At 33.8% G+C, this 21,688-nt stretch overlaps 1 protein-coding gene across 3 annotated transcripts in view; it reads left to right on the plus strand.

Moving 5' to 3' along the window:
* Positions 1–16,079, plus strand: part of TNPO1 (transportin 1) — a 90,250-nt gene extending 74,171 nt beyond the window's left edge. For 2 of the 3 annotated variants that reach the window (XM_027040182.2, XM_015072141.3), the window contains exons 15-25: positions 635–721; positions 1,392–1,499; positions 1,632–1,790; positions 1,871–1,958; positions 4,225–4,323; positions 4,534–4,629; positions 7,483–7,558; positions 8,437–8,536; positions 10,944–11,018; positions 12,044–12,186; positions 14,443–16,079. In XM_027040182.2, coding sequence (XP_026895983.1) covers positions 635–721; positions 1,392–1,499; positions 1,632–1,790; positions 1,871–1,958; positions 4,225–4,323; positions 4,534–4,629; positions 7,483–7,558; positions 8,437–8,536; positions 10,944–11,018; positions 12,044–12,151 — 996 coding nt within the window. In that variant the 3' untranslated portion in view covers positions 12,152–12,186; positions 14,443–16,079. The remainder of the gene's footprint in view (positions 1–634; positions 722–1,391; positions 1,500–1,631; positions 1,791–1,870; positions 1,959–4,224; positions 4,324–4,533; positions 4,630–7,482; positions 7,559–8,436; positions 8,537–10,943; positions 11,019–12,043; positions 12,187–14,442) is intronic. The other variant, XM_053223837.1, reaches the window with a different exon arrangement.
* Positions 16,080–21,688: the final 5,609 nt, after the last annotated feature.

Raw genomic sequence — 21,688 nt, forward strand, 5'->3', positions numbered from 1 at the left:
TAAGAAGTCTTGAGAAATTGTCTGTGTTTATAAGTTATACTTAAAACGGTGCAAGACATTTGGTTCATGGGTTTGCTTTGATGTTGGTTTTGCTTTGTGTGCTGGGGCGTGGGGAGTGTTTCTCTGAATGTCTTAGAGCCTTTAGAATCTGTGCCTCTTGTTTACATGATTACTATTGTTTATTTAGTATTTAGCTGTTTATGGATTCTAACGTTTAAAAAAGACACGTAAATGACGATCTTTTTCTACAAATGCCTCTAAGTTTACGTATCATTTATAACATGCTGTACAGCAAGAGCCATATTACATGTTGCAAGTTCCAGAACTAAAAAAATTCAGAATAAAATTTACAGGAATTATTCCTTATTTTGATCAAAGGATTTTTCTGTAGTGGTGTATTTTATTTCAAGAAGGATAGAAGATGACTTAAGAATAGAGTAAGATTATATAAATTAAAAGATAAGGCAGAAAATAAAAATTTTAAAGGTGCTAAGAGGAACAGACTCAATCTTACAAGGCATTCTGTAATGATTTTACACAATTACTCTAAGTGGATTTTAATTTTCATAGACCCAAAATGGACTTATTTACATATGATAGTGGAGCTTTGTGTGTTTTTCATCATTATAAATAGGAATATATTCAGATGCTAATGCCTCCACTGATCCAGAAATGGAACATGTTAAAGGATGAAGATAAAGATCTCTTCCCTTTACTAGAGGTATGCTAAGCTGGCAACCATTACTCTAATAGTAGTGTTTCAGCAAAAACAACATGTCTAAATATGAAGTGTTGAGTGTACGTGATAAGTAAAATGTTAATACGTTTGCATTCTTAACCATTTCTGTTAAAATGCTGAATAAGTATGTAACTGCTCTTACTTTAATTATGTTACAACCATACTAAGAAATACTGTTAAATAGAAAAAGCGTAATGGATCCTACCACATCAGCATATATATATATATATGTCATGTGAATTTAGCTACATTTCTTTGTATGGATACAGAGCTATACCATGATAATTAACATAGTTCAAATTATTTTATGTGTTAATGTAATGTATATACACACATACTCAGACTTAGGTGAAGTAGCATTGGGACTTGGTGCTAATAGGAGGGACTTTACTTCATACCCTTTCTGACCGGCTTGAGTTTTGATATTTATTTATTGATTGGTTGATGGGTGGGGAGGGGGGCTTCCCCTTACCAGCAGCAAACGTAAAGCCATGGCTGGCATCCAAAGGAGAGGTTTGAAAAGATAACCTGCTAATTATAGAATAGTAGAGCAGGCTAATAAATGACCAGAATTATACCGAGTACACTCCTAAAGCATTTATCATAATTTTATGGTACCCAGAAATTTACTTCTGTACTTTATTCTTTCTAGTGCCTATCTTCAGTTGCCACAGCCCTGCAGTCTGGTTTCCTTCCATACTGTGAACCTGTGTACCAGCGTTGTGTGAACCTCGTACAGAAGACTCTTGCACAAGCCATGGTATTTTTAAAAAATACTTACATCTGCCCTCCGGGCATCATAAACATTTTTCTGTGGATAGGCATAATGTATACACATTTTTTTCATGTAATTGATTCTAAGTAAGTCTTTTAAAACTTTGTCTAATTTCAGCTGAACAATGCTCAACCAGATCAGTATGAGGCTCCAGATAAAGATTTTATGATAGTGGCTCTTGATTTACTCAGTGGCCTGGCTGAAGGACTTGGAGGCAACATTGAACAGCTGGTAGCCCGAAGTAACATTCTAACACTAATGTATCAGTGCATGCAGGTGAGACTCGTTAAATTAAAATTAATTAAGACCTGATTCTCTGTGTTACATTGGGGTTAATATCTTCTTATTCCTTGTAGGATAAAATGCCAGAAGTTCGACAGAGTTCCTTCGCTCTCTTAGGTGACCTGACGAAAGCTTGCTTTCAGCATGTTAAGCCTTGTATAGGTATGAATATTTTCTACTGCTGTGATGTGATTTTTAACAATAGTTTTACATAAGCTATGTTTTTGTATTAAACTGAAATGTCATGGAATCCCAACATTCATAAACATGCATTTTACTGGTAAAAGGTGCTCTGAGTGAAGCAGGTGGGATGGGAACCCCCTTGCTCCTTTGAATTCATCATCAACTACAGCAGCTCATTAGGCACTTGTGTGCCTGGAGAAAAGCTGGAAAAATATTTAGTATAAAGGACATGCCACCTGTGAAGCCTTGGGACTGTATGCCAGTTTATGGACAATTTTTGAAAGCCTCTTTTTGGATTAGAGGTAATCAAAAATAATAACAATCAGGTTTTCTCATGATAAAACAGTGTACTTTCTCGGATATCCTAGGGGACTTTTCAAACGGTTTACGTCAAAAGTAAATAATGATTTGTTTTTATTTTAGTAGGATAGCATTTGTCTTAGCCTTTTGTGATGATAATAAAGGATTCCTTAAATAACATCAACTATGACTTGACTATCAAAATCATGGGGTTTGGGTTTTCTTTCATTTCTGTATCCCAATGTTTTGAATAATACTTATTTATGATACACTTTTTTGGGGGTTTTTTGGCATTTCCCCCCCCCCCAGTTTTATTGAGATATAATTGACATATAACATTGTATAACTTTCAGGTGTACGACATAATGATTTGAAATAGGTATATTTCAAATGTATATTTGCAAAATCACAGTAAGTTTAGTTAACATCCATCGCCTTAATATAGTTAAAGATTTTTTTTTTCTTACTGAGAACTCTTAAGATCTGCTATCTTACAATTGGAAGTTTGTAGCCTTTAACCAGCTTCGTCCAATTCCCAATTGTGCTTTTGAATAACAACTATATTTCTGAACTTTGAATAATATTCTGTATTAAACCCTCAAGTTTAAGCCTAATTACTCTAAATGAAAGTGTAATCAATTCTTGTTTTATGGAAAGCTTGTTCTACAGATATTTACCACCTGATTTAGTTTTTATGAATTTAAACTTGTATGAAGGGTTTCATTTCTTTTCTTTTTAAGAGTATATAGATGTGTATCTTCTTCAGGAGGTACACCATGTCTAGTTATCTTTCTCTCTCTCTCTCCGTGTTATCAGCTATGATTGTTTTCTAGGTTAGGGTTTCTCAAGCAGGGGCAATTTTGACACCCCCGACCCTCCCAAACATTTGGTAGTGTCTGGAGACATTTTGTTTACCACTGGGGGTGTGTTACTGATATCTAGTAGGTAGAGGCAAATGATGTTGATAAACATCATACACTGCATGATACAGTGCCCAGCCCCTCACCCCTGCCACGACCCCTCCCACCCCTTGCCCCACAGCAGAATGATCTGGACCAAATGATTGGTATTACTGAGATTTAGAAACGCTGTCTCAAATCCATGAGTTTATTGGGGGTTTAAAAAAAGGATGATACTCTAATTCTTCATTTAATAGTGAGAATACGGACATAGAGTCCTTTTTCATACCGGTATATTTATTACCGAGAGATACAAACCTTATAGGGGAGGCAGGATAATTACTTGATTCTTTCTCTTTGTTTACCAGTTTTCAAAATAATGAATTGATTCCCAGCATCTTCCACAGGTATCTATATTGTGTTTCAGAGTTTAGTTTTTGTTTGTGTTTGGTTCTTTTTTGAGTGTCAGTATGAATTCATGATGCTCAAATTGTCCTACCACTGGCAGTGGAAGCTTAATCAGATGGGCTCCTTAGTCCTTCCTGGTATGACAAAATAGTCCAGGCTTGTTTTGTACATTTCCTGCCTTTAGCCTGCAATGAGATGTTTCTCTGATAGCCTTTATTCCTTTCAGTGGAAAATGATATTTAGAGACTATAATCTGAGCACTAAGGTAAAAGTTACTTTAAAAGCCAAAACCATTGATGTAAAGAAAAAAAAAAATTTGTGTGTGTGAAAAATGAACTTTGAAGAAAGCTGTATCATGTTTTCCTCATTTTTAATTTGAATTTTCTGTCTCATGATGAGAGATTTCTTGACCAACTCTTTTTTTAATAATATCGCAAATAGACCAAAACTTCTGTTTCCTCTTCTACTTCATAGAAAGTTCAATGCCCCTTTCACTTTATTAAAATAAATGCTCTCCATGCCTTTTAGAAATTATTTCTTGCCTAGATTTCAGTTTCCACCTAGTAGATTTCCTTTAAAGCACAGTACACTACTGTTGAGAAGTTTACTACATAGTTGTTAAAAAATTTTTTTTCTAGCTGATTTCATGCCTATACTGGGAACCAACCTAAATCCAGAGTTCATTTCAGTCTGCAATAATGCCACATGGGCAATTGGAGAAATCTCCATTCAAATGGGTAAGATCTTTTTCCCCTTTAAGCACTGTATAAATTGTTAGATGCCTTAGTATATTTAGAATTGCTTTTTCTTTATAATTTAAATGAATTTTATATACATATATTTATTATTAACTTGTGTCACAGTGAATAGAGGGAGCAAAGTATTTTCCATTGATATTTTAACATTCAAATTTTTCTTTTTTGTTTTCTCTTTTGGGGATGATTTAGGTATAGAGATGCAGCCTTATATTCCTATGGTGTTGCACCAGCTTGTAGAAATCATTAACAGACCCAACACACCAAAGACGTTGTTAGAGAATACAGGTACCATATGACTGAACTGTTATGGTGAAGAGAAAATTATTTGCCTTTAAGGTTAAGATGCGTAGAGAAACCAAAGCAAAGCTAGCTTTAGAAACCCAGCTTATTAGTAAGAGCTATTTTAGATTCTCCGTAATGATACGTACTGTTTTAACTGTATTCCATAACCAGTTTTCAGAGACTTTGAAAAACACTTCTCTCCTATTCTGTGTGTTTAATACTCCCTAAAATGGACCCCAGCTAAAATAACTACTGAACAGTATGAATTTTAATTTTACATTAATTCAGAGAGTAACTGGCAGCTGGGAAGTAATTTTTCTTTTTAATCTATAAAAATGTGGCCAAAAATATCCTTCACTGTAGTAGTGGCTAACTGGTTAACAATGGCATGTGTATTTTGTATTTTATTGTATATTTTCCTTCAAATTGAGAACTTAGGCAGTACCTTGTAGGATTTTTATTCAGGAGGCTTGTTTCTCTTTTGCATTTATAGAGAGCATGTTGATACTAAAGAGTACCTTCCATACTATAGAACACATTTCTGGGTGATTTTTTTTTCCCACCCTCCCTAATTTTTGCTAATAGTGATAAAAGGTGTAAATTTTATTTTCAATCAGGCACATCCTTTTCTTTTATATACCTAAGATAATTTGAATAAATATAGCCAGTGAGGGTTTTACCGAAATACTGGACAAAGATTAAAATAAGGTTTTCTAAATAAGGAAATTTGTTTTCAAAGGCATTTTAACTTTATATGTTTTAATTATAGAAAGCTTATATTTTAATGTGATGAAAATTTATATGTTTATTGGTATGGAAGGAAATCTTTCAATTATGAAACAGTTATATAGCTGTTTGGCTGTATGGGTACTGTTTATTTGATAAAGCGAATTAGATTTTTCTTGCTGTAAAGTACAAAAATGTATGTATTAGGATGGTTATGAAATCTTGTCGGGTTTTTATCTTTAGAATGCAGTACCTATACATGACATTCAGATTTGGAACACTTACCATTATAAAATTACTGTTGAACCTAAAGAAACTTCCTATTTATTTTTAAATGTGAATGCAAAACAGCAAATAAATGTTGAATGTAATGTATATTAAAGTTTCTTGTGGGATATCAGCTTGTGAATTTGTTACAGCTCCATTTACAAATTGGCTTTATTATAAGTTTATGTTCTAAGTATGATTCTACTCTAAGTAAACCAAAAAGTAGTTGATTATGCTCATCAAGTTGATAGCTTAAATTGATAAGAGATTCAGTGGATTCATTTTATCACAAATGGCTGCAGAAAATGTTTCCATTATTCCTTATCCAAAGGGCAGGGGCTAATTATTAAAACCACTGTCAATGACTGAGGTCAATAGATTTTAGCAATTTAATTACCATTTTCTAAATATTTCATAAAGCCAATTCCTTAGTGTATGCCGTTATTTGCTCTTTTTCCAATTAGTATATCCTACACTGAACTTTCTCAATGGACCATCATCTGCTTTATCGCATGTTTCATTGGATCGTTCATACTTGCCTGTTTAATGAGAATGTTGCATAGTTTGTGTCTTTTGAACATAGGTTTTCTTTCTCTTGCTTCATTATGAATCTGCTGGATTTTAGTATTATCTGTGTAGTTTGCTTCAAGTAATCCTTAAACATTTTTCTTTACCCCCCCCCACCCTTTTTTTATGAAAGGTTAACCTGTAAGTTTTTGAGAGAACACCATTAAAGCACCTTATGGTTTGTTTTCTGTTTGTATTTTTTTTCCCGTTGTGTATAAATGTATTTATATGTATGTACCTTTGAATTGCAGAATGCAGTTCTGAGTTGCACTTCTTTTAGCTCTTTGTAAGTTTAAGGACTTCCTGAATTTTGATGGTGAATATGTTTGAGTAATTCCCACTTCGAAATTTTTTATTTTTAAGTAAAATATTAGCATGTAATCAGTATGATGTCTATCTATTTTGTGCTATTGCCTTTTATAGCAAAGACAGATTATTTGTTTATTCCTTTTGTCCACATATCACCTCATTACAGTGGACTATCAATTTCCTTCCTGTCAAATACGGTTTGAAAATAGTGGGCTATTATCTGAGTTGTTACCATTATCACCATCAGAGGATTATTGGAATGGGATTTGACACAACACAGCAGTTTTCCAGTTCCTTCATTTAGTGCATTATTGCAAAACCTAAAATTTGACCACTGATTTGAAATTAGGCAATATGGCAATTTGCTATCAGTCCACTGGTTTTAGAAATCTTAACAGACAAAAAAATCTACCTAAATTGGAATTAAGTTCCTCGATTTTCAAAGATTGGAAATCACTTATTTAAAAAGACATAGAGAAGTAAAGAAATTTTAACTGTTTTAACTTCTGAGAACTGTGTTTGAGTGAACAATTCAGAAATGTAATCTTTCACATTTACTAATATTTCTTGGGGGAAAAACATAGATTTCATTATTAAATTCTGAAATTTCAACTGGCCTTGAATGGAGAATCTCTAAATCCATCTATTTAATCGCTCATCTTTTTATTAACAGAATGTCTTCACACTTGATTGAGCGAGAAAAGCAATTCATCCTGGTTTTTGGTGTTCTCTCAATCTTTAAAGTTTTTTTTAATTCCTTTCGTTTTCCTTTTTCCAAGAGTATGCCATATATGTTGCTGCCCCTTACTTTAGGGGGTGGTAATAAACAGCACTGGTGAAATCTTATGTTTATTATCATACACAAATTCTGTTGGTTTCTGTTTCTGAGTTATTTGTTGTTTTTTCTTTATTTTTTCTCCTTCCCCCTCATTTGCTCATGTCTTGGTTGGCGTTTGGTGGTGTATAACCGTGATTGCGTTACCTTAGCAATAACAATTGGTCGTCTTGGTTACGTTTGTCCTCAAGAGGTGGCCCCCATGCTACAGCAGTTTATAAGACCCTGGTGTGTATTATTCAATCTTTTTTTTTTAATTCATTTTTCTTCACTCTTTCTTTCTCTTTCTATCTCACTTTTAGATATATTTTCAGTTGGTTACAAAAATCACAATCCTTAATCATTGCCAACCATGTGACTAATCTTGTCCTATCAGGTTTGTGAGGTTTTTCAGTAGCATCGTCATGTATATTTATTTTTATGTTGTGGCTAACGACTAATTGATGCATGGGATAAGATTGTCACATGCTTGCTGTGTTAAAAAGCTTGATTATACATGAAAAGCATTTAAATATCCACCAGTAAAATAAAGATGCATGCAAATTCTATAAATTTAGGTTTTTGCATTGTTTCTTTTTTAGAATTAATTTGAAAACTTGGATTGCATTAAGAAATACATGTTTAAATTACGTTATGTATAAAAACCTTATTTGCTTGTTAATGTTAAAGATAAACATCTACACCATAAGTTGTATAATAATAGTTTATATTGTGGCAGTATATCCTATGTTCTGCTTCTTTCGATTGATAATCTTTCAATTCAAGTCATTTTTAGTAGTGTTTAATGGAATACAAGTCATAATACAGTTTTAAAAATTAATAATTTACTCTTGGCTCACCCTCCTTAATAGTTAAATGGGGGATTAAAAACCAACTGTCCATTTTATAGATGCAATCTATTAATAAGAAAATGTGAATTTCGAGGTTTCCACTATACTGAGATTAGATGGGCCCAACATGCAGGAAGTATGAGAAACTTAAACTGTGAAAATTCTTTGAATATAAACATTATACTGTGCTGCTTATTCCATTAAATACTGTCCATTAGTATTGTGATTGAACTTGCTTTTTACTTAAATGCTAAACTCAATTCTATAATTTAATAGGTGCACTTCTCTGAGAAACATAAGGGACAATGAGGAAAAGGATTCAGCATTTCGTGGGATTTGTACCATGATCAGTGTGAATCCCAGTGGAGTAATCCAAGTAAGATGTTCATAAAGATTTTTTAACTTTTAATATTCTGAGTAATGAAACTTTTTAAAGGGTCACCTGTTTTAAAGCTTTAAATCATGAAAACATACCATATATTACATATATTTTCAAAGGTACTAAAAACAAATTATGTTTTTAAAAAGATGTGTTATTTCTTAATATCTTGAAATGGTAATGCTTGTTTGTGATTTCTTAAATCTTTTTTTTATGAAATAAATAGATTGAGGTAATAAAGTCAGATTCTTGTCTCAAATTAAGCCAAAGCATCTTTCATCTACGTCCACTTTGTACGTGCCTCCTATCATTGAATATCAGTTTGTTGAGTTTGCAGATACCTACCCTTAACAGTGACCCAAATAGTTTAGGTTACTCTTTCTTAAGAGTAGGTTACTCTTTCTGTTATTTAGAACTAAACTTAGAAATTCAGTAGTGAACAAAAGAGAATAGTGAATTAGCCATTAAAACTGCTTTAACTTGGAGAGCTTATGATTTATTCATCGTTATTTTGTTTCTTATCTTAGTTTTATATAATATCTAGATATTTTTAGCATTTAAAAAAATTATTTGGCAAAAGTATAAGATATGAGTCTGATAACTTCGGGACCCAAGTGTCAATTTGCAAGACATAAAACAGGAATGTGTTGATTGACACCACGTGTATGAAATTAACAAAATGCAGGCTGTAGAATTCTAGGTTAAGTATCCCAGGTTCCTCAACAGATGAATTGTAAGGAAAAGTATGGGAGGGGTTTTCAAGAAAATACCCTTTCATTTCCAAGAGATAACATGCTTTGAACATCTTTTAATTAACACTTTTTGATATTTCCTGTCTTGTGTTAATGACTGTTGTTTGTTCAAGTTTAGAAACATTATGTGAATTACAAGTTTATAAGATTCAAATTGATATAGGTGATCAGCATTGAAAAGTTAGAAATGGAAAAAATCTTTTGACTAATTTCTCATTCATAAAACAATAACCTAGTATTAAAATAAGCCCGTACTATTTTTGGAAATGGTCCCTACTTACAAAATAACCTCCTGGCATTAAGTTTCTGGTTATTTTTTTTGTTTTTTGGGGGTTTTTCCCCTCAATACCAAAGAACTTTATGTCATCTTTAATGTGTTTAGAGTTATATGATGTATACTAACATTACAAAGAAACATTTTCCCATCAGAATTTTGTTGTTTTTGTTTGGTTTTGAATTCACATTTTAATACCTTAAAACTAACACATATGTATGTGGTCATGAAATCACTGCCAGTTTAAGAGCTGGTAGAAATCTCTGCTTTTTACATTCTTCCCTTATATGTGGTTAAAAGAAAATATCTTAAGGTTTATTTTTTATGTCTAAGTTTTTAACAACAGAGTGATATTTGGAAGACAAGGAATCATAATTCTAATAAAACAGATCCTCAGGCACATGGAATTTTATTTGCTTAAATATGTGTTTTATGCACATATTTCAGTCAGTAAATTTTGAAATTTAAAAAAGTGCCCTGAATTTAATAGCAGAATTTTAAATAGTTGACATCAGAACATAAGCAATATCTTAAATGCTATATATTGAACTGCTGTTGAAGTATGCTAGTCAAGATTGAAAAATACTTAAACATTTAAAGCCTATACCTTTTGTCACCTTGTTTTCATAGTGAGAATAACTCAATTATCTTTCAAATAATAGAGCATTGGATATTCTTTTTTGCTTGGGTTGGGCTAGGTTGGATTGGGTATTATAACTTGATATATAATCAGTTTTTCTTCTAACTTTTGGTCATTTTAAGTTTCGACCTGAAGTTTAGATCTGCTAATTCCTATACTCCCAAGCTTATTTGGCTTCTACTTAGCTAGCTTTAAATTATTTCTAGGCCAGTCAGAACTGTAAGATTATTGAATTTATGTATTTCCCTTTTTTTTTTTTTTTTTTACTCCAGTTTATTTATTTTGAGAGAGAGAGGGGGAGAGAGAATCCTAAGCAGGCTGCACACTGTCCATGCAGAGCCTAGTGTAGAACTCAATCACATGAACCATGAGGTTATGACCTGAGCCTAAATCGAGTTGGATGCTTAACTGACTGAGCCATCCAGGCACCCCAATTTATATATTTAATTCATTGAATGAAGGTTTTTAAAACTGGTGTTCATTTAATATTTTCAGTCCATTGTTGATGCTCATTAGACTGGGGTTTTGGAATAGGAAATCTAATACAAAGGGGCATTACATTCCAGTATAAACTGAATGAGTAGAGGTTCCTCGATGGTGGAATAATAGGGATACCCATTAAGTAATCCTTTATAATTCCTTATCATAAAAAAACTTGAGGTAGGATTTGGTCGTGATAGGTATGTTTTGCTGTGTTTGACAGATAACAATCTAAGATGTGTTTCCTGCTTGTTACAGGATTTTATATTTTTTTGTGATGCTGTTGCATCGTGGATTAACCCAAAAGATGATCTGAGAGACATGTTCTGTAAGGTAAGGTAACTAAAAAGTTTTTATGGTAGATACCTTGGGACTGTTACAATCCTGGTTGGAAAGTTTAAATTACTTTTATATTTCATATGAAACTTGGACTCTTTGAATCCGTATTGATTGGTAGACCATATAACCTTTGGTCTTGGCAAAAAAGTTGGCTTGATCTTTTCTTAAGGTATAGCAGTGACTCAATAGAGTACACACTCCAAAAATATTTTCTGAAGCATTACCACTGATTTCATGTGGTCCCCCTATATCACCTGTACAAAACAGCATATATTTTCAAAGATGACTGACTGAGATTTGAAGTATAAACTGTTGAACAAAGTAAATTTTAAGTGTTTTACACAGGGATTAAATCTATATAGTTGTTCTGGTAGTGTCCCTCTGGATCAACTCCAGTCAGTACTCAACCATTAACAAAATAAGAAATACAGTGTTACACATTTGAATCACCTATTACTGAAATTAGTGAACTGTGGTTGCAGATGTGAACCCAAAAATTTATATATTTTCAATTTGAAAAAACTTAATGTGCATGGGAATTTTATCCCTTGATTGAGTTCTGTACTTTCTTGTATTAGGTCAGAGTTTATTTAGTATATATCTCTTACTAGGTCACTTGCTGAATTCTATCTAAACTTCCAAAGCCAAATTTATGTGGTGCTTTTATTTTTTATTATTTTTTTAATGTTTATTTGAGAGTCAGAGACAGCGGGAATGGGGAAGGGACAGAGAGAGATTGAGAGAGAGAGAGACAATCTGAAGCAGGCTCCAGGCTGTGAGCTGTCAGCACAGAGCCCAACACGGGGCTCAAACTCAGAAACACTGAGATCATGACCTGAGCTGAAGTCGGGTGCTTAACCGACTGAGCCACCCAGGTGCCCCTTTTATGAGGTGCTTTTAGACAGGATACACCAACAAAGTTTGAGAATCACTGCTTTAAAATGGATAAAATTTTTAAAAAAGATTGGAGTTTTTCTCTTGTTAGTGATAAATTAATGATTTTTTTTCACTTTTTGCAGATCCTTCATGGATTTAAAAATCAAGTTGGGGATGAAAATTGGAGGCGTTTCTCTGACCAGTTTCCGCTTCCCTTAAAAGAGCGTCTTGCAGCTTTTTATGGTGTTTAATCTCATACACTTAAGCTGCAGTCCCATAATTAGGGGTAAGTTGTAAGAAGTTTTGAGTTTTTCAGGGTGAAGAAACTTAGGTCTGCAATCTAAACCTACTGAGTGAAATTAAAGCTATATGTTTTTCTGCAGAGGTTGAGTAAAACATTCTTAAGCTATATTAGACTTGAAATTTAAAATCCTTAAGGCTAGAGAATTTTTTTTTTTAACTGACCAGCAAGGGTTAACAAAATGCATGATTTTACTTTCAGTCCTGAGTAGAAGGAAATCTAAGTTGGTATGCTAGTTAGACTACTTGACGTAGTAATCCTTCTTAAATTTTTTGCCCTGTAAGAATTCTCCCCACATTCACTTTGGCACAGGGTAGAAATGATTTTGAAGTAATGAATTTATCGTCTGTGATATATGAAGGACTTCTGTGGTTGTGAGCTTCAGGGAAAGCCCACTAGAATTGGAACTAGTGTAGGGCTCAGTAGATAGGAATATTTAATATTCATTTTTCAAGGTTGTATTTTACGGAGCACCTGCCATGTGACCAGCACTGTTTTAAAATGGACAATGGAAGAGTGTATTTCGCTTTGGGGTGGTAGAGGGGTAAGTCCATTTGGACTCTTGTTCCTCGAGTTTTTCTTTACTTATGTAGAACTAATAATCCTGATCTCTTAGCTTCAGTTCCATCATTGAGTTATTTTGAAGATTAAATAGTAAACTGTATGCGATGCCAGAACTTAGTGTATATTGCTTAACACACTAAGTTGGCTCAGTAAATGTTAGGAATATGGACCAGTACAGGGAACGAGAATACCCTTCTTTAGGTGTTGAACATGAACTGAGACATATTTGACTGGAGGGCCAAGGAGTATACTCACTGGTGTCCAGAAGATGTCCACCAACTTCAGTCACCTTTTCTGTTGGGAGTTTTTGTCGACTTGCTTGTTTACTTTGAACTAGATTTTAAACCTGGAAAGATTTCAGCTTCCAAGTTGTCAAAGCTGCAGGGCAGTAGAAATGGACTTGTAGTCTCTGGAAGATCTCAGAGCCCTGTATGCATCTTATCCCCCTGTAGTTTTGAGTCCTTGGGGCTATTTTGTGGCTTTAGCATTTTGGAAAAGTGCGTAATTCACTTTATGTTAAATCGTGAAAATGTAATAGATGCGAATGATTCTTAACATCAAGGGTAGAAAAATAGAACAGTGAGCTGAATCTTTAGCAAAGACTTTTCAGATTTAATATCTTCTGTGATCTCTGTCCTGTCACCAGTTAGGAATTAACTGAGTTGATTTACTCTAAGACAATGTATGATGAAAGTATTCGTTATCTAATTAGAGATAAAAGTGGATCAGTATCTTTATTCCTGCCTTTTTTATAATGTTCCCTTTTTTCAGAGGCAGAGAAAAGGTGTTGCATGTACTTCTCCACAGATGGGCTAATCACACCCTGAATTTACATCAGTCTTCATAATAAATGTCCAGTGTTTGGTACGAGTGGTTAGTAGATTTTTGTTGTGAAGACCACTGTCAGGCACTGGTTACAATCTCCTAGGAATCTGTTTTATTTCTCAGTGTGCTTATCGTTAAAACTGCTAGTGTCTTTAATAGGAAAATCAAGAGGTCTGAGAACATAGGAAATGACTGAGCAGGATAGGGCCCGAAGAATTATTAATAAGGAACATCAAGGAGGCAGGTGTTAAAACTTACTTTCTGGTATTTGCTGAATGTAGTAACCTTAGTACAGTTCAAACTCCATTAGGGCCTCCTAAGCTAAAACATCAGACAACCAAAAATAAGTAATTCTTTATTTTTTCATGGATTGGATTTTCATGTGCATAATATTGGGCATAGTGGCCCCCAAAAAAGATCATGTATTCATTCTCACTGAGGAAAGAATTATTTTAAAGCAAGTGTTATTTGACTTTGAAGAAGGTAAGGCAACTTGTTACATGTGGAATAACCGATTCCCATTGGGGCCCATTGTGCAAAGGGGGTTAAAGAATTAGATTGATAGCATCCTACAAGATGTCCATCTAAATTTTATCTATATGAGGTGTTCCACACCTCTCTGCATGTCTTCAGCTTGGTGTCACTTCTCATACTTGATGCAGATGACAGTTGAAAGCCATAGGAGAAGGCAGTGACATAGGTTATCATTGACTACTGGCATGATCTTAGACAATTTATCCTGTTTGTCATTTTCTGTAGTTAGAAGTAGCGCTCTCACTTGATTAGTTATGTGTTTCACTGGCTTTAAAAGAAACAGTTGTTAAAATATAAAATTGTTTTCTTTTCTTATAGGTCCTTCAGTCTTGGAGACTATGAGGGAGCCTCTGCACCCAGGGAAAATGTTACCCTTTACAGGGGGGAAGGGTAAACCAGTAGGGAATACAGTACAATCCCAACCCTACTGGGAGGGGCGGGAGGGAGGTGTTGCCGTCACTGTATTAAGTCGATGTTGGGAAACGTTTTAACATCTGGAGCCTTTGTGGGTGGAAATCTGTCTCCAATTACAACTCCGCACTGGATGTGAAGAAGCAAAAACAAAAAACAAAACAAAACAAAAAACAAAACCTATTCAGTCTACTCACAAAACAGTACATCCTGGAATATTATGGGGAATTGTACCAAAACAAGAACCACATAAATGATGCATAGGGATAAGAAAGAGGAAAAATTCTATAGCGCACAATAAAGGAAACCTAAGAATGGGGTTACAAACAGTAAAGAAGCTTTTTTTTTTTTTCTTAATTTAAAGATTTTTATAAATTTTCCCACATGATGGGGCCTTGTTTTTGCATGCTGATGAAGAACTACACAAATGAAGCTAATAGAATTAAAATCAGCTTGCCTACCCATAGTAGAAGCAGGTTCTTGGAAGTTACAATTTAAGGTACCCCAAAAAAGTTGGAAATAAAACCAAGCAAATTTAAACAATGAAGCACCCTGTGAAATGCCAAATGAGTCACTCCTTTTACCTTTGTGGGATGGGCAGGGAGGGAGGAATAAATGGGGTTGGGCATATCAAACTAAAGATTGACATCTTGATTTTGCATTAAAACATTAATGTAGTGGATATAATTTGATGGTTGTACTTCATTAGATTTAATTTCTAGGCCAAGACGTTCTTTTTAAAGTGCAGTTTAAGGTTCAGGCATGCATTCTGGCTCATAGTGATTGAAAGTACTTTAAATTAGTGGGGAAGTAGCATGCTTGCATCACATAGAGTGAGATTGGTATTCATTTACCTCTGGTGCGCCAGTGTGTGTTGCAGTTTACCAATTCAATATAGCCCTGCATTTAAAATTCCTTTTTAAGATTTGTGGATTTTTTATTTTTATTAAGAATATAGATATAAACTACTGTAGTTTACAGCTAGGCCTTGAAATATCTTTTTAGGATCTTGTTAGGAGTAAGATTGATATTGTATTGTGTGTAACCTGCACAATGTGGAAAGCTGATATACCTGTGCAAAATCTTTGCCTCCGTGCTGTCAGTGTGATGTGCTTTCTGCATGGTTATATACTACTAGTGATTTTATCAAAACTTCTAAAACATAAAATACATGGTAAAAGATCTGTAAGAGGCTGCATAAATGTTAGTTGGCACATAAAGACAATTGTAGAAGTTGAAAGACATGATTGCTATATCTCAATGTTTATTCCCACTCAGCATATTGCCTTCTAAGCTTTCTTTTTTTGTTCAAAGCATGATCTTAAAGATGTTTAAGTTAATGGATGTAATGCAGGGTTCCTACACTGTATTGGCGCATGTTGGTGGCCCTCTGTGCCCTAGACAGATGCACACAGGGTGCAAGTAAAAAGCTACAGAGTGAAAGTTGGTTTGGATCCTCTTCATTTCATTTGTTTAGCTTTTCTGTTATTTTTCTCTACTTACATGTATTCCTGTGAATAAATCCTTGTTAAGTTAACCCTTTACTTTTCCTTCCATGTGTATTTTCTTATATACTGTGAATGTGAAAACCTAACTGGTACACTTGATCTTGTGTCCATATGAAAGTGCAAGTCTTTATTAATTTGGATTGCCTGAACAGTGTATCCCATGATGATGAAGGAAAATGGAGAGATTTTTCTTTTTAACTCTGCTGGTCAGAGATGAAGCCACACCTTTCCATTTTTCAATGCTGCATATTTAATCTGCAACAAAAATGTTAAGCCATAACAACCTTTTTATATTTTAGTTTGTCACCTTTGCATTGCAGAATAAATCCTGAATAACCATTTTTATAAGCAGTTGCTCCTCTTTGCATGGTTCTGTTCTTCTAAAGGTGTTGAATGATACAGCCATTGCACTGAAGTTTGAGCTGTATGCGTGTGAATTTAAAAATACCGTTTCAAACAACTTCAAATGCATGGTAGCATGCAGAAAGGTTTTTGTTACTGTGTGTGTGTGTGTGTGCGTGTGCGTGTGTGTGTATATGTGTGTATTTTTTTAAACATGTTCTTTCACCTTTTTCCCTCTACTTTGGCTTTGCAAATTTCAGTCTGTAGAACCCAAAATTAAGTCCTATTTTACAAATGTCCAGTTTGTTTTTTTGTTGTTTTTTTAATTATAAAGTTGGATCCAAAGGGTATGTAGCATTTTGCTTTCTAGTACCTTGCTTCATTGGGAGCTCCAATTTTGCTTCAGTCTTCAAAACCTGATTAGTATAGCCATTTTATCCTTAAATCCTAGTGACACTCTGTAGTTTGTCAAATACTTCTTAGAATTTAGGGTTGGAGATATTTTAGTATTCTGGAAGAAGTAAAATATAGATTGCAAGAAATGGCAAAATTCTTCCCTAAACACTTTAAAACAAACCTGTAGAAACAACCCTCAGTAAAATTATCTGGACCTGTGATTGACGATTCCACACTGACTGAAAAGCAATTTGTTACCTCTTTGATTAAAAATTGGTTTTTAATTAAGCAGATATGTAAGATGGAGTGTGCCCATTTTTGTAGTCACTTAACCTGTTTTAAATTTAAAGGAAATTTAATTTAAAAATAGTCAAATTAAGGAAATATGATTGGCAACCTGAGATTGGGTTGGGTTTTTTGTGCTTTTCTGCCCTTGAGGTTATTGTTTCTCCCTAATTTATATTTCAGATACGTAGTATAGCCTAGGAATTTGCAGAAGCCATTTAAGTTCTCTTTTGAGGTAAGCTCTGATTTAGCATTTATTATTCTGATAAAACTTAATACATCATGGGATATATATAAAGCAACTTAATTCTTGTGGTGTAGTCTTAATAGTTTTGAATGTTGACTGAATGTCTATGAAATCGTGTTTGTCTTTGTTACATTCCAGTGTTTCTGCCTCTTGGCATGCTTAAAGCACGGCTTACTTCATCTGCTCCTTCCACACTAAAGTGCTGTTAGTGTGCTCAACTACAGAAATAGCCGCTGCTAAGTGATGTAGATTTTCTACTTGAATATTTTTATGTTGTAGGAACCTCAGGAGGTCAGTGTTTACTGTTTTATATATGCCTTCTTTTTCCTGTTCGAGCTTCTCTCTTTGAAGGATTCTAACAGAACAAAAGCTGCTGATCAACCTAAGTTGGAAACAGAAAGTGTATTTAATATAATTTAAATGCATGTTTGGCAGTTCAGTGTTGTAGTCGGTTCATTAGCAAGTGAACTTAGTGCCACAGAATTCATTTATTCAGGAAAGAATTTTGCTTTTTGTATTGTCTAATCTCTTTAATAACTTCATACCGTGTAAAAAAAAAATCACTTTTTTATATTTTTTAGTTGGTTATTTCCCAAATAATCAACATGTAAATAATCTTTTAGAGCCAGTTCTGATGCTTTACATTATTGCTACTTGATTTGTGACGCAAGTTAGGTTTCAGAAGAATAGATTTTAAGACACTTAACCAAGCCATTACATCTTAAAAACGAAAGAAGTAGCATACATTTTGTAATTAACATATTGATAAACACTGTGATTTTTTTTGTTAAGACTTTTTCATTGATCTGAATTGCTTAAATTGCATATATTGTAAAATAGGATCAGATGTATATTTTAAAATAATTTGAACTGACTTTTCCTCTCTTGAAATGCTTTGTCTACTCAGTTATGAAATATTCAGATACAAGTTTTATCTCAGGTGAATACTCTTGTATCCTTTTTGCTTTGGTGACATATGCTATAAAGGTTCATCGTACTTAGTTTGTTTTTTAGTGTATTTCATGAAGAATCTTCGCATTTAGTCAGATTTTCCAATCCTTACTCTAGCAGACTAGGGTGGTATAGATCCCTCCTGGCAAGCCTTTTGCATGCAGGTTTACCTTGAAAGTGAGTTCAATTTGGTCCTCCTTTTCTCCAAACCCTCAAGATAGGAAAAGGGGTTTTTCTGTCCTGTACTGAATTACCCTGCATAGCTGAGATGCCAGAATTAAACTAATTATATCTTAAGCTCTTTAGTCTAAATTTAACTTTAAATCCTTTGCCATAAAGAAAAAAGTGGTTTTTTTGCTTCATATAATTAATCTATATTATTCATATTGAATGTATTAACAGATAACGGTGCAAAAGACATTCTTCCCAAGAGAAGAGTGTACCATGCATAACTGCAATTTAAATCCTTCTTTAGTAGTACTTTAAAATACAGCTTTGCTTATTGAGTTATTTTTGCAAATATTACAAGGGGGAAAACACTAACTGTTGCTACTAGTACTGTTACTGAAGTGTAGGCATTGAAATCTTAAAAACTAGGGTCTTCAGATTAAGGGATAATCTAGGTGAAAAATCAGATCGATAAAGAGCTGTGTAACAATATCATCTAGTAATAATACCATGCAAGAGCATTGTATACTTACTTAGTAGACTTCATACTGTATTAAATACGGAGATATTTCTAATGCCTCTTAAAATTAAATTTTGCATAAAAGTTTTCATTCACTTGTACACTTTCCAGGTGACTTGTGACGAATTTTTTCAGTCTTAATTTAGACCTTTCCCCCATTGGTATTACTTATCTGTAGAGGATTCTTTACCTTTATTCCTGATTCTTATACATGTTAATTTTAAGGTATACATTTAAGTTAATAGGAACTGTTTATTGTGATTTGTATCCCAGAATGTATTGTGTTTTTAAAAAAAACTGTATGCATGATTTTAAGGGAAGTTAAAATGGTGATTTTTTTTTTCTCACCTCTTGTACATTTTAAAACCAAACCAAATCTTTTTGCCAAGCACTGTATCACTAATTAGGAAAATAGTATTTTCCCTTTTGTTGAAATTTTTGTTCATCTACCATAGAATCCTCTTTTACTATGGCTTGGTATCATGCAGAATTAGCTATTTTGCAAGTCTAATTATCTTCCTCAAAGCCTGCTATAACATGGTTAGCCTGTAAGGCAGTGTTTGTCCCCTCCTAATACCAGCCTCATAAAGGGGTTTCGCTGTACTTTCCCCATATTACCTTACTGATGTTTTCCTGTGTGGATATATAACCAAATTAAGATTGGATGATTTCTATGGAGATAATAATTAGACAATACTGTATAATTAATTTTACTTAGTAGATGATCATCTGTGAGAAGAGATGTTTAAACGTGGTTAATGACTTCACTTCATATTATAAAGCAGTTTTACAATTAATATTCATGTTAACATTGGGTGCAATAATTTAGTAGTTTTAGCGTTAGTTATAAATAACTGGATCTTTCTGCTGACAACTTAGGTTGTATGAGTTATGCTTAAAAGCTTTAAATCTGATGTTTCCTGTACCTGCCACACTATGTTAGAATGTGTCCTTCAAATAGATCCTCCTGCAACTTCTCAAATTGTACTAAATTGATATTTCTTGAAGTCTAACTCTGTGCTAACAGATCTTCATTTTAAATAGAATATGGTTTTAATTTTTGATAAGCTGCTGAATTTTAAAGAGAGTTTTTTGGGGCCACCAAATATTTTGGATCATGCAGAGAATATATATTGTACTGTAGTAATTTTGTATTTACATTTGTATGATGTGACATAATAGATGTGAATGTTAATCACTGCTTGACTATGTTAATAAAGTTGTTTAACTATAGATGTTTCACTCTGATTTTTAATGAAAGGAAATGAGCTTTCTCTCCCTCCCTACCCCCCATTTTGGGTCCAGATCAGTCTTGTTGTGTTGTTTTTTGTTGTTTGGAGATTTTTGTTTGTTTCAGGTTTTTTTCTTAGCTTACATATAGTGCACTCTTGTTTGGCAACCATTTTTAAATTGAAGTATTTTTTATTTTTATAGTTCAGTAAAAATATTTGTCCCACATTTAACTGCTATTGTTGGTGTATTTTCTAAACAGATTCTAGGTTCAGCTTTTTGTGGACAAGGAGGGAAAAATAGTGCTCTGCAAAAGGAATTGAAAAGATGAAGTCCTGAATAAAACATCATGAGGATAGATTGCATGAATGTGTATGGATGTATGTCCTATTAAGGCGAGATTCCAGGGTTTAGGACTTAGATTGTGGGAGAAAATACTCAAAGGCAGCCTAATTATTGGTCATTCAAGATCCTGATTTGCTGCTATAATCTCAAAGAAACTGTGCCTGAAAGTAAAAACCTTTGGGTTTTTTGGTAAGTCTTTTAATATTTTTGTGAAACTAAAATACAAATGTTAGGATGTTTTCACTTGATCCTTCTTTTTTTAAATGATGGGCATTTTTATCTTGTGATTACTTCATAATTCATGTTGTTTTAAGTAGGTTACCTATGATTCTTTAGGAGTGATTGGAAAAGAAGCTTTTGAACTAGACAGCTCTTGAGTTTGGACTTGTTCCTTATCATACCAGTTGAATGTAGAAACTGAAGCTGTGACTGTCATTTTGTAATCCTTAATCTCAGAGTCGTGTTAACTGGATGTAAGACAACCTCTTGAAACATCCACATTGATTTCCAGTTCAACACAATTGCAAATTACAGTTCAGAAATTCAACACCATTTCGAAACCATTGGCAGTAACACTCCTGGGGAAATTGGTATACTAAGAACCTTAAGGTTTTTGTGCTAGCCGTTAATGTGATTCATTCTATGCCTCTTATAATGATCTTTCTCTGACACTGTTTTCAGTTCCAAGTATTCTTTTTCAAGCCTTTTGAAGAATTTCATTAAACAATTTAATAATTGACCATTTCTGTGCACCTAGGAAGATAGTGAATTGGTGCATTGCTTTTAGTATCCAAATTTACCTGTTAATACACATTGACATGATAGCTACACTCTTTCCATGAACAGTTTTACAACCATCTTACTACTTTTGGACATTCAGAAGTTCTCATTTTTCACTCTTAGAAATAAAGTTGTGGGGCACCTGGGTAGATGGCTGTTGGTTAAAGTGTCTGATTCTTGATCTCAGCTCAGGTCTTGATCTCAGGATGGTGAATTCAAGCCCTGCATTGGGCTCCATGTTGGGTGTGGAGCCTACTTTAAAAAGAAGAAAAAAAGTTGTGATGAATGTCCCTGTGCTGAAATGTTCGTATGCTTGCAGTGATTTTCTTGTTTTTAGTGGAATTGCCGTGTCTAAAGGAGACAGCTGCAGCCCAATTTCCT

This window comes from Acinonyx jubatus, chromosome A1 (assembly GCF_027475565.1).
Source record: "Acinonyx jubatus isolate Ajub_Pintada_27869175 chromosome A1, VMU_Ajub_asm_v1.0, whole genome shotgun sequence".
NCBI lineage: Eukaryota > Metazoa > Chordata > Mammalia > Carnivora > Felidae > Acinonyx > Acinonyx jubatus.